A 17,681-nucleotide genomic window follows, 5' to 3' on the forward strand; every position below is an offset into this window, starting at 1 on the left:
TCGGGCTCAGAAGCAAACCAGCCAAGGGGTGCACGCACAATGACATTCCCGTCCCTCTGGATCCTTAGATGGCCCTCAGCACCTCTCTGAATAGCTCACTATTATTAGTAGCACTCGTTACTGTGCTGTCCCTGATGTCCTAAAGAAAAGGAATGGAAGCGTGCAGAAGGTTCATCAGCTGCTAAATGAACCAGCAGGGAGTTCAAGGCTGAGTCAGGAGCCCAACATAGGCTTCCTGCTCCCGGGCTCATGCCCTGCCCCTGAGAACATCCTTCCAACCTTACCCTTATCATCATCGTCCCCTCCCCTCGCCTGCTGGCCCCATTCACTTTGGTTCTGAACAGCACAATGATTACTAATATTTTAAAATATTCAGTCTACTTCAGTGGAGCTGACAAACAGCCCTCTCTTGCATTCTCTTATCTCTGATATGTGAAGAGGTGGCGACTTGTGGCAGGAAAAGAACGATCAAGCTTTTGTTATAAAGTGTTTAAACATGAAAGGTTCAATAACCCTAAACGTAACTGAAATATTTCCTCGTGGGTCACCCGATTTTAACTTGAGAATGATCTACAGATGCAGGACAGGGCGGCGGTGGTGTAACCCTTTGCAGGAGACCTAGCCGAGCTGAGATCCGAACGCCCGGGGGATCCCAATGACCACGGCATGAGACCACCCCGGCAGCGTGGCGGCCGTGTTTTCGCTGGCCAGACGACCAGGCGCTCCGGCGCACCGTCCTCCCACGGACTGGGCTCCGCGGGGCTGTGACCCACCCGCGCCCGGCCCCGGGGGAGCGCCGGGCCGCCGGGCGCCGCGACCGGGGTCGCGGCCGGGGTTGGGGGGAGAACCGCGAGGAAGGTGCTAAAGCCAGATTTGAAAAAAGAATAACTACAAATGCTTAAAAAAAAAAAAAAAAGACGAAGGATTCGATGAGCGCTACACGGGAGCTGCCGGGCAGCTCCGCCGCCGCCGCCGGGAGACGCCCGCCCGGGGCGGGGCCGGGGGCGGGTCCTAGGGCGGAGCCGCGTCCAGCCATTGGCGGGCGGGGCCGGGGGGCGGGGCCGGGCATTGGCAGCGCGCGCCGCGGCGGCCCCGCGTTCCTGGAAAGTTCTTGGAAATGGATCAAAGGCGTTTCCGCGAACACGCGCGGCGGCGGCTCCGCGCGGCCTCCGCGCCCCGCCCCGCCCCGCGGCGGCCCCGCCCCGCCCCGCCCGGCCCCCGGGAGGGCTCCGCGCCCCTCCGCGCCGCGCCGCTCCCCCCGCGGCCGGTATGGACACATCTATTTATACCTTCTCTCTCTCTCTCTCTTTTATTTTTTTTTTTTTTTTTTCCCCCTCGTGGCTGATATCGGAAGCGTGATGTGAACACAATACGATTCCAGGAATCCCTCACTTCCTGGAACAGATTAAAAGGGGCAAACAAAAGATTACTGAGTAGGGTGGTGGTTTGGTTTTTTTTTTTCTTTTTTTTTTTTTTTTTTTTTTTTTCCTTTTCACGGAGCTTCATTACTTCTGGAGCCCGTGAAAGGGCAGGTTGCTGCTCTCCCGGCTCTCTCCTCCTAAGCATTTGGGGAGATATTATTTATTGGTATCTATTTATTACTATTTCAGAGTGTGCTGAATGTTTTTTCTAAAAGATTGCTCTGAAAGAAGATTAGTTCCTCCTTAAATATATGTAATCTTAATTTCCTCTGGTTATTTTTAAAACTTTTTTTTTGTTATTTTCTGAAAAGCAGAACAAGAATACATTATTTTCTAAAGCACTGAGAGTGCACGCATTTTCCTGGCCAAAGTTGCTAAACAATCTGCAAAGTCTTTCTCGGACAGCCCGATCCGCCTTCTGCTCGGCTTTTGCTGTATCTGAAACACAACCAGCTGCCGAAGGGGTTTGCTGGGACTCCCCAGCCTCCTCCTGCCGTCAACCCCTACCCTGAGCCTGGAACTAGCTTGCTCCTTCTGGGAATCAAAGAAAAAGGAGACGAGACAAGAAAAACAAGAAGAGGAGAAACCGCTTCCCACCTTCTTGAAGACTTAATGATTTTCCCTTGGTCCAGGAGTGACATGATCCTCTGTGTTCAGGGGTAAGATACTTTGCAGCCTTCTTTTAAAAGCTGTGGTTTGATAATTGTAATTAGTAAGACTCTCTGGGACAGATTTTTCAGCTCATGTGAGTTGCCATGTGTGACTGTAATGGCACGGGAATGGCTTATGCTGGCTGAGCGCTAAGCTCCGAGGGTGTCCCCTCTGTGTCTGCTTTTCAGATTCTATGGCCGAAAATCACAGGACCATAACGTATTCTTGATTTCCGTGCTTTCTATTGCTGAAAAACTGCATGGTATTCCAAGTCTTTGGGGGACTAAGAATTAGGAAAAACCTGGAGTGTGTTGCTCGGTGTGGGGGGTGTGTAGCACCAGTGGGGACACAAACCCGAGGCTGCTGTCAGTGTTCCGTGATGTCCTGGTGGAAACAAACTGCTCACAGGGAAAAACTTCTCGGGAGTTCAGATATTTTTGTCTAAGTAAATATTTATGCTGGACACATAATTTCATTTTTCTATTGCTTATGTGTATGTATGTACTAAATACAGACCTAGCCATACCCAGCATTCTGTAGAATGAAAGCCGTGGGGGACGCATGGATAGTGACACCACCTTTGTTCAGTAAAAGAGGAAATATCCAAGTCCCTTCTCCGGTGTGGGTGTCTGGTACCGGTGTGTTGGCACTTCAGTGTCTCTGGGATCGGCTCAGGTCATCAGCGTGCATAAAGACCTGGTCTGCAGGAATCTTCCAGCATTTTTACACATGCTGCATATTAGGAAAGTGTCAGCACTTGTTTCAGCCTGAGCTGTAATGTCAGCATTACCCACCCTCCTGCGCTCAGCACATTTTCCTCGGAGGCAATGCCTTTGCCTTGTCTGCTTTAAATGACTAAAGCACGGGGATTTTTCTGCTTTTTCCCCCAAAATCTGTTCCACAGACAAACAGAGCTTGCGCTTACCAATACTTTCCAACTACTCAAGTGGGTTTGTTTTCACTGTCGTTTTCAGTCTACTGCTGCAGTTCCTATAGCCACAGCAAAGGGAATTAATTTTTCATCTTAGGCTTTATGACACCCTTGTCTGAAGCTTTTCTTCAGGGTTAACATACCAGAGCTACTGCTTCCCTTCACCCACTAAGAACTTGTTATGTAGCCAGATGTGTAGATGGCTGTCTCTTAATATCTTTTTGAAATGACCATTTATTGCTCAGTTTTCATTATCCTCTAGGATTTCACACACCCTGGACTCCATACTCTCCCTCCTATTCAGACCAAGCCCTCATAGGACTCTTGGGACATGGCTGATAGGAGGGAGAGCAGTTCAACACACTTTTTCTTGTACTATTTGTACTGTGTTACAAAGTTTAGCTTATCAGCAAAGTAACTGCAAAGCTAACACTAAATGATATCAAACATATCTGATTTTCTTGAACTTTCTTGGCTTTCCAAGGCTTTCTGAAACACTAATTGCCAAAGTACAGGGAAGTTCATTTGCAGTTTCTCTTAGAGACTCCACACAGACTACCAGCTAGACGTGCTAAATTTTATAGATTTGTTTTCTTCCTCTTTGAAGCTGTTGTACTAACACTTTACTACGATCAGTCCTCATCCTTCACATGAATCTACTCTACTTTCTTTCTTACAAGCACTAATTATTTTCAAATACTTTGTCCCATTAAAGGGCTGACTTTTTCATGTCAGCATACCTTTTTCAACATGTCCTTATCCCAGCAAACTCTTCTTAACCCTCTTGCAAATGTACTTGCATTAAAAGTTGTAGTTGTCATTCCCTGCTGATCCCTCTGCTCACCCTTTCCTGTGCTTGGAGCTGCTCTGGTCACAGCAGCAGCTCTTCCTTCTTCAGCCTAAGCCTCAAGTTGTTTAGGACACCAGCACCTCCCAGTCTATGAGAATTTATAATCCTCCTCCTCTGTTCTACTCCTTTGAGACTACAGCTACACTAGGACTTTCTATAGGGGGAGAGGGGGGCATAAGGCAGGTATACAGAGGGAAAATAGGAAGAGTATAAGCGTGGCCCTTCTCTGGCTGCGGTGGAAGGATCTCCCCAGGGACTGCGTGGGGTCTGGGCTCCTTCAGCTTCAGGTGGCAGAAAGTGTAAGGCAGCAGAGAGTGGGCACAGTGGGAAACCTCATCTCAAGCACATGGGCTCTGCTTCAGAGACACCCACGGTGGCTCTGCAGAAGAAACCCACTGGCAAATCCACACAGTTGATGTGCCTTTTGGTGGACCGAACTGTGAGTTGGTGCAGCCCTTGAAATGAACAACTTTCTGCAATGAAGTGGGAGTACATTTCCCTGAGTAGCTTTGCTCTCTCTCCCTTCCTTCCCAGCCTCTTAGCCAATTCCCAATTTCCCTTCCAAAGTAGGTATATAAAAAAGAAAAAAAAAGTAGTTCCATGATAGGAACAAGAAAAGTTTCCTTTGTGTTCAAAACCTTTCCCAAAGGGTAGGTCAGAAACATTTTCTAGGAGAATATAAATGCAAAGAGATTTGGAATTTGGACTGCAGTATTCAAGTTCTGGGGAGCAAGTGGGCAGTGAGCGGTGCAGGACTGATTTCAGTCCTGCACCTTACCAGTGGTCACAGGCATTTTCAGCTCAGGGAATAGTCGGTGTAAGAACACACCTGAGAGAGGCTGCTCTGCTAATCGTCCTCTGTAACACCCTCTTTGCACAGCGGCAACTGTTGTATTAGGTTCAGTACAGGGAAGGATCTGGTTTATAGTCCTCCTTGCTCTAAAAGGGGGGCAATAGAGAATCAGGAATCTCTTTTTCCCCAAAAGGCAGGTATCTAGCCATTTGTTAAGACCAAGGCATTAAGAGGAAGACATTCAAATATCTTTAAAAATGCATCCCTCAACACCTACAAATGTAGCTTGGGTGGGGTTTAAATGAGGACTCTGAGGTTTCCCAACAGCCATCTCCAGGTATAAAAGTATATTCAGATCCACTGTCCTGTGAAAGCCACTGAAAATGCAGTCCCTGTGATCAGGGTGAAGGTAAGGGCCAGCAAACCTTTTGTGAGGTTTGGCTTCCTACCCATTAATAGAAATTAAGAAATGAGGATCAAATGCCATGAATGCCAAGTGGATATCATGCTTCTGAAATGTGATTTGACATATGGAAAAAGGAAGAATGTTCTTTTCTAAATATCAACAGAATAGTAGGGTTTTGCCATGTATTGCATGGGCAAGAAGCATCTCTCCATAGATTCAATTTTACCAGTGGCTTTACAAAAACCGTACTCCAAACCGACATGGTTTTATTAGAAATGCAGAGTCATGGAACGGGTTGTAGCTCTCACTCACAAATCCTTGTGAAGTTGTTTTCAGGTTATCTCTAATCTAATTTTCCCCCGAATTCCTTCTTCCTGCTCCCTGTCCCATGCTTGATACTCAGCAGTTTGAGAAGGTGGAGTGCAGCTATGATTGAGTGCAGATCAGTTTACAACACGTTTATGTATGTACCTAAAGTGTCACTGTTCACATAAAGCACAGAAAAGGAGGAAGAGAAGTGTTTATGACTTCGGAGTGTCCTTCCGCTTCTCTTTTCAGTGATGTGTGAGGAGGTGGCTGCTGCCGTTGTAATCCCCATCAGCTCCAGTGATGCTGTGACAAACCCGTGTTGGGGACTGTGTTGTATTTCTCCGGAAACTCAGCCATCTTTTATGTTGTGTCTGACAGAATGCCCTAAGCAAGTGAGCGCACGTGGGGGATTTAACACAGGACAGGCAGCAGTACAGAGCACACAAAGGCAAAGAGCCTAGAAGAAAATACGGAAACTAATGTTTTTGCTCAGGGTCTTACCTGGGAATGAAGACTTCCCTGGCCCCAAAATCCATCCTCCCCCAGGAGCTCTGCCTTCCTTTAGGAATCTGCATGCTGCAGAGAAGGAGCACCCATGGCCCATGAGAGCTCCAGGCTTCATGAAACTGCACTTAGATGCTGAATAGCTACACTAACGCTCTCTTTAGGCCACAGAAGGATTAATGCTCTCAGCAGCCTCATGGCAGAACCTCCTCCTTCTGTAATCCAGCAGAGATTACAGTCTCACTGAGGTCTCTGTCGTGCCGCTGAACACCAGGGTTTGTGTAGGGCACAGGCTTGGCTAAAACAAGAATTCCCATTATTCTACTACAAGATTGGCTCACCCTGAGTTCTAACAGGCACGTTTCGGATCAGGTCAACCTTGAGCAAAAAGCGGCTTGGACAAAACCCAAGTTATTCTAAATTCTGCTTCTAATTATATTACAGTAAATGACTAACAAATCTATTGGCAGGAAAATAAATGCTCCAAAATTGTAATGATGTAAGTGAAGCTGTAATACTGCTATGAACCTTATTGCCTCTGAAACTACATATTAACAGGCAACATCTAAAAATATCAGGTTTCAAATCAACCTAAATTGCAAAACAGTCTACCTTTTACAAGGCAAAAGAGGCCAACTCTCTCTTCCTGTTTCTAAGGGCTCATCTTCAGCTGTCTAACTTTCCCCTCCTTCCCTCTCTCTGTTTGAAACATAATTATATGAAGGATCCTTTATAAAACATAACACATTGTAGTACAACGTAGCATGCACTTAACAGACACTGCAACCTATTTCCAGGCAAGGCAAAATAGCAGAGTATGTCTTTCATTTCAGACCTCATCCTTTGTTGGCGGAGGAAAAGATCAGGAGACTGTCACTCAGGGGCATCGCGGTGGAACTGTCAGAGCCGATCATGCAGCCTCTCCCAGTTACAGCCTTCCAGGAGGAGTCCGCGCCTGTCTTTGCAGCACCAGTTCCAGACAGCAACCCACCTCACACACGAGACCCTGAAGAAGACCTTGTCTGCATTGCAAAAACCTTCTCCTATCTGCGAGAATCTGGTAAGGCTCAACTCACAAAGCCGCGGGGTCAGAAGGCTACAGGGAACCAACCGCAATCTGAGCTCCAGGAAGAATCTCCTGATCCCACTTCAGATAGGAACCTGGTTCTGTCGCAGCCATGGCTGACTCTTGTGGATGCAGCAAGTGATTCTGCAGTCTACAAACTTGTATCATGAAGTAATAATGTATTACTAGTGTAAGCAAAAGCTTTGTCTTTTATAACTGAATCAGGAGAAAGAATTGCAGAAAGGCCCCTCTTCCCCTGTAAACTGGAGTAGCTGCAGAAGTAGTCATCCTCACCCCAAGCCCCAGCACAGCGATGACAAGCATAGGTAGGAAACCCTAGGACTTGATGTGGTCTTAATTTCTGAAGGTCTTACCAAGTCTAGGCCTGGTTGCTCCCCAGGCCCTGAACTGAGTAGGCTTCAAGGCTTCCCTAAATATACTGCCAGTCCTTTAATACATTCTTTCCCTAACAAGTTATTTCTGGGATGCTTTTCCAGGTTGGTACTGGGGATCTATCACTGCCAGTGAGGCCAAGCAGCATCTCCAGAAGATGCCTGAGGGCACCTTCCTGGTACGGGACAGCACCCACCCCAGCTACCTGTTCACACTCTCTGTCAAGACAAATCGAGGTCCCACCAACGTGCGCATCGAATACACTGACAGCAAGTTCCGGCTAGACTCAAACTACTTGTCCAAACCTCGCATCCTGGCCTTCCCTGACGTGGTCAGCCTTATCCAGCATTATGTCATGTCCTGCACGATGGAAAGCAAGAACGAGGCTCCTTACCCACCTCCACCTCCTCTACCTCCCATGCAAAAAGAGATGGCAGCAGCTGCAGTACACTTGAAGCTCATCCGGCCGCTCAGCCGCAAAGAAAACATCCCCAGTCTACAGCACCTCTGCCGGCTACGGATTAACAAGTCTACAGCTGACGTGGACCAGCTCCCTCTGCCTAGGCGGATGGGGGACTATTTGAAGCAATACCCTTTCCAGCTCTGAAGCATGGCCATTATATCTCAGGCATGACAGTCGGGGACAGAAATAACAAAAACTTCATGTCTTTGTCCCGCTAAAGCGCTGCATCGGGTGGGCACAGTAAAGACCTGATTATCAGCAGAGACTGCATCCATCTTTCCTCTCCCCTTCTCTCTAAATCCATTCCAGCACCAGGGAGGAGTTGGTTGTTTCAGTGAACAACGGGACACAATCTGAGCTCTGAACCTCAGGCCGTGCCGATAGTGGCTGTGAGAAAGTGCTGTAGGCATGTGCACACTACTTGAATTTCAGAGTTGCTGTGACACCAGAAATGTTAACATTGTTATTTTCGCTATTTATTTCCATGGCAGTTTCTCTCCTCATGGTATTTTAAAAGCACCTTTTACTTTATTGTTTTTTGTTTCTTTTTCTTTTGTGGAATTAGAGCTAGAATAAAGTCTCCCAGCCAACTGGCAGCCAAAAATCTGTGGGAATTTGGATTTGGATTCACATCCAGATAGTACCTGTTGGAGCCTGTCCCTGTAACAGGTCAACAGGAGTCCACATCCAAGCTCCCCCAGACTTCTGGGGCATGTGGGACTCGGATGACTGTAGACCCACCTCTACAGAGGTAAAGAATAGGGTTTTTTTCTTCCCTAGCTACAGGGGGCTGGGCATCGTAACCTCAAAGCACACGAGCAGCAGCTTGTGCATCTTCCAAAGATGCATGCTGTGTTATAGGTTGTGGACAGGGGCTTCTTCAAGGAAGCCCTTCTTCCTTGAGAGCTCTAAGCAGAGATTCTGGATATTGAGCTTGGGCCAGGGAGAACTCATCCCATTTTTTTTCTTCTTCCCCATCTCCAAAGGAAGTCTGTGATAAAACATTTAGAAACAAGTAATCGGAAACCTATCTTTCTTATTTGCAGGCAGAGGGATTTGGTTTCAGAGCACTCTGCATTTGGCTTGCGTTTTGAAAGTGCCGTTCCTTGACATTGCCCTTCCCTTGCGAGACGGGCGGCAAGAACGGGGTCTCCTTGACCAGGGGTTCAGAGACAGCTCTGCTGAGCTGCACCAAAGACACACACAGCTTCAGGATATTTATTTATTTATTTCTAAGTTACAAGCACCTCAGTAGAAAGAGCTGTCCTTCCTCTCTGCTAACACAATGCCAAACTGCCAGTTGCTCTGCTTCTGCCAGCATTATCCACAAGCCGCGTGGCTTTAATCAGAGCTAGGCTCTAGCACACACTGGAAACCACAATTCAACTTTTCTGTTTGCCAAGGTCTAGACCTCTCCTCTCCCTTTCTCTGACTTGCACATTTGTTATCCTTAATTAGACTTTTTGCTCTGGGTTTGCTTCCCACACCCCATCCCTTTCACATCCCTGCAAATGAAGCACAGTGGCTCTCCCTTGCTCTTTTGCAGACAGGAGGGACAAACAGCAGAAGGGATCCGCCCAAACCCAAGCGCAGACAGAAGAGTTGCCCCTTCCCCTTCATTTGCACGACCCCATCACCTTCCCAGCCTGCAGAGCCAGTCTTTGCCACCGAGTGAGAGTAGGCAAGGGGACAGGTCTAGAGAAATTATCTTTGGCTTCTTTTGCCCCTTAGACCCTATAACTTGATCAAGCATGAACCAATGTTAAGGTTTCCTTGTTCATCCCTTCCTGTGCCTGTCTCTCTAAGGCTCTGTAAATTAGATGAGCCAAATCCCAGCTATACCTGAGGGCTGAGAGAGGAGGTGGAAAAGGATGGGATGGTGACCCAGGACACAAGCTCAAAAAATGGGTGGAGTTTCCTCCACCATAACTTAAAGCTGCCCAAAGGGACAAGATGGCCTCATGTGCATAGTCAGTGTCCTTATTTTTTTTTCCCTCCACATTTATACAAGTTTGTGCTCTTGCAAGCTTTGTTTTTGATACTTTGATGATTGACAATGTGCATGTGTGATGTCGGGTTTGCTTTTTATTATATATCCTTCCTGCTTGCCCCACATGGCAGCAACCGTGGGAAGGTACTGAATAAGAATGAAAATTTAGAGGGTAAAACAAAAAAGAAAAGTTGGTTGGTTTTTTTTTTTTTTAAATAATAGAAACCATAAACCACTGAAAAGGCTTCCTTTTATCCAAACACCTCTATCTGCCTGAGGACACTGGGAACAAGGAAACCACAGTTCTTCAAGGAGCAGCAGTGATCTCAGGAAGCCCACATGGCTCGGCCACAGGCTTGGTATTTACAGCACGTGAAAAAACAGTTTGAGAAATGTACAGCAGGAAAGGGCAAGTTGTTTAGCTCTCTGAAACTTGCCTCCTACTTGATCTTTATTCTGTTGGGGGTAATGAGGAAGTCAAGCTTACAGGTTTGACCTCATTGCCCCAGGAGAGCCCAGCTAAAATGTCAGGATGCCTGGTTCGTCTCCCAGCAGGACGATGCAGAGGCTAAGCTGAAGGCTGTAAGCTCATATGGGCAGGGACCATCTCTGTTATATGTTTGTTCTGCATCTAGCAAAATAGGGTTCTCTAGGTGCTACTGCAATACAAAGAATAAACAATACAGTTACTCCAAAACATCAGTTTCTTCTATCTTGAGACAGTTTGTTAAAAATCATTTGACTTGGATTTTAAATAAACATTTTAAATATATTTTAAAGCCACTTGATGTAGAAGTCTTTGATAAAATACAAATGGATTAATTAATTTCTTATCCACAGAAATCCTCCCCAAGAAGATCAGACAAACTCTTGACCATTTTTTTTTTTCAAACAAGATACAAAAATCTTTAACAAGAAGAAGAGCCCTTTAGATACTGGGAGACTTAACACCAAAATCATCATCAGCGTGGGTCTGGTTTCTACTGCACAGAGATGAGCAGTGGCAGAACCCAAGTTATGAAGGGCTGAAGGAATGTTCTTTAATGGTGTAGAAAAACACAGGAACTATTTTTGTATTGCTTCTGTGTGCCACAGAAAACCATTACAATCTAAGGGAAATTAAGTGGAACATAACTGAAAGTTTGGTAACTTGTTTACAGCAGGCTTCAAGTTGGACCCAAAGAAAAATTCTGCTCTTGGTAGTGTTGAAAGACAAGTTTGTGAAAGGCAGACCATGCTTTGGGTGGGGGACTCACAACATCAGTTTCTCCCTGTGTTCTGCTGCTGCTGGGCCCAGTCTCCCTGTGTCTGCAGTCTGGCCCAGCACCCGAGAGGGTTCTCATCACCTCACATGCCAGACACAGCCGGCGGGGGAACCACCGGGGAGCTGGATCTGCCCTGCGGCGTCAGAGGGAGACAGGGGCCACCTCATCTGTCCTGCCTCTGTGAAATGCAGGGAACACACTGAGGGAACCCCACTGCTGGCACGTGACTCCACTGCGGTCCCGCCACGCTCACCTCCCAGGAGAGATGCTCCCCCCATCCTGCCCGAGGCAAGGCACGGCATGCTCTCAAACACTGAAAACAATAAAATATGCTCAGAAAAAAACCCAGAAGCTCCACTGGTTCCTCTCCGTCATTCACCCTTTCTGAACCCACTGGCTTCAGGGTTCAAAATGCTGCTTTAAAGTACTCCTAAAGCACGTGCTGTCCTTTCTGTGCCAGTCACGGGGCTGGCATTCACTACCGAACATTGTTTCCACAACCTCCTCAATGTGAGTCCGTGGGTAGATTTCCATTGCACACCAACCAGGAAATGTTGGCAACGGAATAACCTGCTCAAGTTTAAGTTGTTAAACAAAAACTATTGCATCCCTCTTGGTTTTACGGAAAATGTGGAAAGTGAGCTAGGCGGGGTAGAAACAAAACACAATCAAAGTAGGTGGAAAAATAAAACCAGAAGGAAGGAAAAGCTGCATCCATCTTTAAAAGGGAACTTTGAAAATACTAGAAAGAAAGATGCAGCATTTCTGACACATTAGTAAGTAATTTCTTCATTTCTTAGCTGGGCTAAATTCTTCCCCTAGCTACATATATGAAACCCTGCGGCCCACATTCCGCAGATTGAAGGCAGAAACAACTGACATGAGTCAAGCCAACACGTAACTACTGTCACACGTGGTTTTACTGCATTGTCTGTTATCTTAATGACTCCCACTCCTGCATCTTCAGCACATTTCGTTAAAGCAAACAGGTTCATGTCCTGAGAATTCCTGTGCCAAACCTCCATGCAGACTGAACTGATTTTTACAGCTGAGTTCCACATTGCTGGAAACAAGCATTTGTGGAAATGCAGACTGACCTTTTTAATCACTGAATTACAGCTGCAACACCTCTCCTGGCAACACCTGTATAGTCCACTGAGCCAATGCAGCACAAGTTTGGTTGGATTCTCTCTTGCTTTGCAGTTTCTGACTACAGATAGACACCTGTCCGTGGAGCCCTCACTGAGACTCTGAAAAACAGACTGATAGGATAGGGAATAGAAATCCCAGTCCATGATGAAACCATGCTACCAAGACTCACTGCCACAGCAGAAATACCCTGCAGTTTGTCTGGCTCATATGGTATCATTTTCTGTCTTAAATAATCCGCCTTCTGAAACAGCAAGACATGCAAGGGAAAAATAACCTGTTTATGTGCACATGTTCCTATCCTCTCAAACTTACTGAAATCTTACTCCCTTCCCCAGATACTCTCAAGCACACAGCTTCCCTTAGCCCAAGCCAGATGAACCAGCAAGAAATTAAGTGCATCAGCAGAGTGTATTTATTTCTCTCATGACAAACATGGTCAGGTGTTTCAAGCAATCAACCTCTTACATGGCATTTCTAGTCCAAATTCCATTGTCGCTACCTGCTATCTATGAAATTAAGAAAATTAAAATCAAAATTAACTGGACACTGTATGTATGGGTCTTCTGCTCTGCCGAATCATGTTCTTGTGTTCAAATCTGTCAGAAGCCAATTATCAGGGTCTTTTCCTGTCTCTCCCTAATGACCGCTGGAACACTTGCAGTCCTCACGGAAATGCACTATCCTCTTCCCCACCCCTGAACTCCTCAACAGTCCAAAGGTCTGGAGCATGGCATAAAGCAATATCCAGTAAAGATGTGTGAGAGCAACTCTGGATGCCAAGTAACATCTTCCATCTCAGTGCCTAGCAGCACTGCCACAACATCTGTGTCTCATTTTCAGTGAACCCCACCTATCATTCACAGGAGAAAATGAAAGAAAAAAACACCAGACTAGGCAGCTCCTTACAAAACAAACCAGCCAAAGGTCAAAATGAGATATTATTTAAAGAGATCTGCCCTGTCCTTGGGCAGAAACATTCATCCTTTTGCCTTTTTCTGTTCACAGCAACCTAGCACTGAATTTTTAAGAGGGAGTACAAGGGAACCCAGTCCTGCCAGTATTGCCTAACGGCATGATAGCAAAAAGAGGGTTATGCAGTTGCTAAGTGCGTTGATAACACGTTCAGACTCAGACTCATTTCTTTTGAGACATGTCTATTTTCTGCCCACACCCAGTCCTGCCTATTTATACTTTTTTATAATCACAGGTGCCAGAGTGTCAGGGTATAGGAATGCGTGGAGGCATGGTTTTATCTGGAGGCTAAAGCTGCCTCATGTGAACCCCACTTTGATCTTCCACTTACGCCTCCTGAGAAACACAGCGATCGTGTGGTTTCTGCTACACAGTGCACAAACAAGTAAGGCAAGTGGCCCTCGGGAGCAGGCACAGTGCTGCAACATCAATGAGACATCCATCATCACCTCCACTATACATCAAAAAACAAGCTCAAAGAAAAATGACAAAGTGGGCCTAGGAATAAAATTAGAGTCTTTCCGTATTCACATCACATAGACTGATGACTGTACACAAACACACTCTTCCAAATTTTAGCAAGAACTAGTATTTTTTTTTTTTTTTTACTTGAAAAAAGATTATATCGTTCAGAGGAAAAGGCTAGTGGTAGGCAAAATGTAGACCAGATGGAAGAAAAATCATTTTAACGTCTTTGCTGTTAGCCTGGGCATTAAACTTCAAAAGGAAACCATGAAAAGGATTCCTGTAAAAAAAATACAATTTGGGTTTTACATAGTAACATAACAATAATTCTAAACGTAATAATTTAGAGAGCTTTTTGGATTGGGGAAGGGAATACAACAAAGCTTCAGAACTTTAGCCAATATTCATTAAAGATGAGACTCAATGAAAAAGGGAAATTTTACTGAAAATCTTTGGTGGCTTAGTCCTTGCAATTTCCTTTTAATCAACTGTGGTAGTGGTCACAGCTGCAGACAGGTTTTTGGGCTAGGTGGCCTGTCACAGGTCAGCTCCACATACAGCTCAACTTGCATTCTTGTGAAATCATCATTTGAATAACTTAAATATAGAAAAGAGCAGACCCCAGAGGAAGCAGCTTACCCCAGCAGAGGAAAGTATTCAGTCAGAACCATTCCCAGCCTGACATACCAACCTAGATTTGCAGAAAAAGGGTTTCCTTTTGTGAACAGGAACTGCTCTCACCCTTTTCCTCCTCTTTCTCAGACCTTACTGTCAAGGGTTTTCTACTGAATGCCACTACTTCCTAAAGGCTGTGTAACTGCACTTTGCAGCAGCTCAAATTTGAGTTGCAAAAATGAATACAATGTCAGTTTCTGTAAAAATAGTTATTTTAAGAGAGCACTCTATCTAGGCAGGAAAGGTATTTGCTCTCATGTACCTCCATGCAACTACAGTGACAATAAAATCTTGAAATAATAGTGGCTACTGTAGCATTAGATTGTGCAAACATATAATCAGAGACTTGGTATTTCTCAAAAACCTATGATATAGATATGTCAGACAGAAAGACAAAGGAAGAGTTGGTCAACCAAACATCAGTGGCAGAGCTCAGCCAGGACCCGAGTTTCTTGGACTCCAGCCTGGCAGTCTGCGTAACTCCAGCATGTGATTGCCTTGATCTAGAAGATACACTGCAACTTTTCCAATCGCAGCTGTCAGAGAGGCGCAGCTCTTACTGAAACAGCCCTGCCTGTGAAACCTGTACAACAAAATGGGCTAAATCCAGGTTCATTTCCCATTGAGTGTGATGGAAATTCATTTACTTCACGGCTGAATTTGATCCACTTGATATTCCATGTTTTACAGGCAAGGATTTTCTCATGCCGTAATTCTGATGTGAATTTGGCTTTAGAGGAAACCATAGCACTGAAGTATAGCTCACTTAATACAAGAAAAACCTTCCTTCACACATTGCCCCACTAACATGCACAAACCCTAGCCTGGACATTTCTTTATTAAAAGCAAAAGGAAAGCTCATTGTGCATTGTACAGTTAAGTTCTGGCTCCACTTGAATTCACCTACAAATGTGCCAGTCAGAACATTCTCAATGCCACTTTGGGGTGTAAACACTAGTCTGTGGAAAACTGAGCAGGCAAAACTGGATCGATCTCAGCAAACTCATTTCACGTTGCTAAGACAGAGCTTTCAGTGGTGACAATCCCTAAAAACAACAGATCGGGGTTATACTGGTAACAACGAGACAGCAAGACCCAGTGCTAAGCTCCTGGGGCGCTCATCCCATCCAACCATCCCTCGCTGCTTGTTCTTTATAGGCTCCTTGAATGCAAACTGGCAGACAGAAGAATTATTAGCTGATCACAGACACTGTATATTCTTTATTGCCAGGACAGTCCCTTCCCCAGAACAGCAGTATGGTTTGAAATCTAGTTTACAGAAGTCAGAGCTGTGTTTATACTTGTCAGAAGTTACCCAACTTGGCAACGAATCTTCCCGTCATGCAAGTGTCATCGCAGTCATTGCCAAACACTGCGGAGGCAGAGTTCAAAACACTACCTCCAAGCCTGTAAATATGTTGAAGAAACATCTTGCACAGTGCACATGCTATGTGTTTGCACATGTCTTGAAGTGTTAAGTAGTAATAAAAGGCGTTGTTATGATTAAAACGTAAATCTGAAAAGCCTGAAACATGACCTAATAGTATTTCCAGGGAACCTTTTGGAAAATCTCTGTAATTCTTTTTGAAAATACCTCCCTCTCTTCTAAGCCTTTAGTTTTGGAATACTCCTTGCATTCTTCTGAGATTCTTTGCAATTCACCCCTCTTTAATTCCCCTCCCTCCAGTCCTGTGCTATGAAAGTCATCTTGGCTGAGAGGTGCTGGGCAACATTTTAGGAAGAACACGTACAAAATAGCACTGCAAGACTGCTGGAACGAGGCGGATCGGTTGGGCCTGCACGGTCCCCATAGGGGGCCAATGTGGGGACTCCATGTTACGCTTTTCTTTCCAAGAATATAGGCGATTGAAGGCTTCCCTCGGCATGCAAAACCTTTTCTTGCTGGTCAAGTCCTTAGGAGTGAGGAGTGGGGTTAGTGTGACCTGCCAAGCTGCTGACTCAGGGGTATTCACAAACAGCAGCTCCGGGCAAGAGTGGGTAAATGTTGTAATAACCTCAGTGCCTCAGGATACTGCAAACTAGCTGGGAGAAAGAGTTTGGTCATTAAGGTAGCAGGGAAACACTTTGCTGCAGAAGTTGTTGATTCTGTCACCAAGTGAACAGCTACACTTTCCACTTTCAACATAGACCACTCAGATGGCACAAACCGGACCGGTATGGCACTCCTACAACTGCCTGCTACTTGACTCAGTTCACCTCTCTTCATCCACACAATTTTCTGTCTGACATACTCATGCACCCTCAGGCTGCAGGTAACCTTCTAGATTGGCTCTGGGTTAAGGGAAGAATTGCTCTGTGCCTTGCTGATCTGCGTGTCAGGCCAGGAGGAGGCCAGATCCACACACTCCCTAGTGTGCAGGTCCCTCTTCAGATGTGCCACCTAAAGGCTACTATTTTTTACATCCCTTAGCTCTCTACTGCCTGGCTGTATAATATAGCCTGTCTTACCTAAAAAGATGAGCCCTTTTTTTTTTTACAAAACAGTACAAATCAGTCAAGCACCTGAAAAAAAAAATACCTCACGTTAGTGTCAAGTCACAGTGTGACATGGACCTGTGTAGTAAGTGAAAATGTCACATGCTGGCTTCTGTTGTTTCCTAACATAGAAGCATGGTAGCAGATTTTGACAGAAAATATGCACTGAACATCATGTTGGTATTACTTCTTCATATAAATCATGGTTTCGAAGGGAGGGTCCAACACAGCTACTGGAAGAGGAAATATTCCACTCAGTCTTGGGTGGGAAGAGAGGTGAGTTCAGAAAGAGACGGTCCACTCTACAACACAATCAGATAACCCCTGCCACACGTTATCAATCCAGTCCTAACTGACTAATAAGCAACAAAAAGAAATGTTATCTTGCTTATGCTTCTTACCCCATTTGCAGGAAGCAACAAGCAGGATTTTATATGTTAATTTTGCAGTTTATTTTGTATTTTCCTTTTGGCCTATTATTACTCTAATAATCGCCTCCTTTGTTTCAGCTCTTCTTAGAGGAAGTAGCTGATGGAAGAGCAATACTCCTGTCAAAAATCTTCTTAAACCAAGGACAATCCTTTTCCTGTGAGACAAAAGAAAAATTCTCTTATTATGCTTGAGTTAGGGGAAATAGGTATCTGACAATGAAGCTGTTTCTTAATTATCTCTTCCCATTCCCTCAGCAGCAGCAGCCAGCATCCCTCTTCAGCCCATTACATAGGTGGAACTAAAACCCCAAAGGCTTACAGTAAATGCTGTATATCCTACAGTGATCCCTATACCTAGCATCATCAATTCCTTCTGGAACAGAAACGGAAAGCTCTCAAAACTCTCTCTGCAGTTATTGACAAAACTTATTACTTAATGAAAAGGGAA

The 17,681-nt window shown here is 45.3% G+C and overlaps 2 protein-coding genes across 2 annotated transcripts in view; one reads left to right on the forward strand and one right to left on the reverse strand.

The window, feature by feature from the left end:
• The window catches only part of MAPKAPK3 (MAPK activated protein kinase 3), a 139,984-nt gene that overhangs the window by 63,112 nt on the left and 59,191 nt on the right, over positions 1 to 17,681 (reverse strand). The gene's annotated exons all lie outside the window — the stretch shown is intronic.
• CISH (cytokine inducible SH2 containing protein) lies at positions 1,269 to 10,560 on the forward strand. The gene is made up of 3 exons (XM_009962925.3): positions 1,269 to 2,080; positions 6,699 to 6,925; positions 7,429 to 10,560. Exons 1-3 carry the CDS (start codon positions 2,034 to 2,036, stop codon positions 7,929 to 7,931), a joined length of 777 nt encoding a protein of 258 aa, XP_009961227.2. The 5' UTR covers positions 1,269 to 2,033; the 3' UTR covers positions 7,932 to 10,560.

The sequence above is a fragment of the Tyto alba genome, unplaced genomic scaffold, assembly GCF_018691265.1.
Source record: "Tyto alba isolate M040663 unplaced genomic scaffold, T.alba_DEE_v4.0 Super-Scaffold_3, whole genome shotgun sequence".
Classification (NCBI taxonomy): Eukaryota; Metazoa; Chordata; class Aves; order Strigiformes; family Tytonidae; genus Tyto; species Tyto alba.

What these genes read in the sequence shown, in the direction of transcription:
- CISH (XM_009962925.3), top strand. Translation starts at nt 2,034, where the DNA reads ATGATTTTCCCTTGGTCCAGGAGTGACATGATCCTCTGTGTTCAGGG. An exon ending in ATGATCCTCTGTGTTCAGGG is followed by an intron (nt 2,081 to 6,698) that starts GTAAGATACTTT and finishes CTTTCATTTCAG; the next exon opens with ACCTCATCCTTTGTTGGCGG. An exon ending in CTCCTATCTGCGAGAATCTG is followed by an intron (nt 6,926 to 7,428) that starts GTAAGGCTCAAC and finishes ATGCTTTTCCAG; the next exon opens with GTTGGTACTGGGGATCTATC.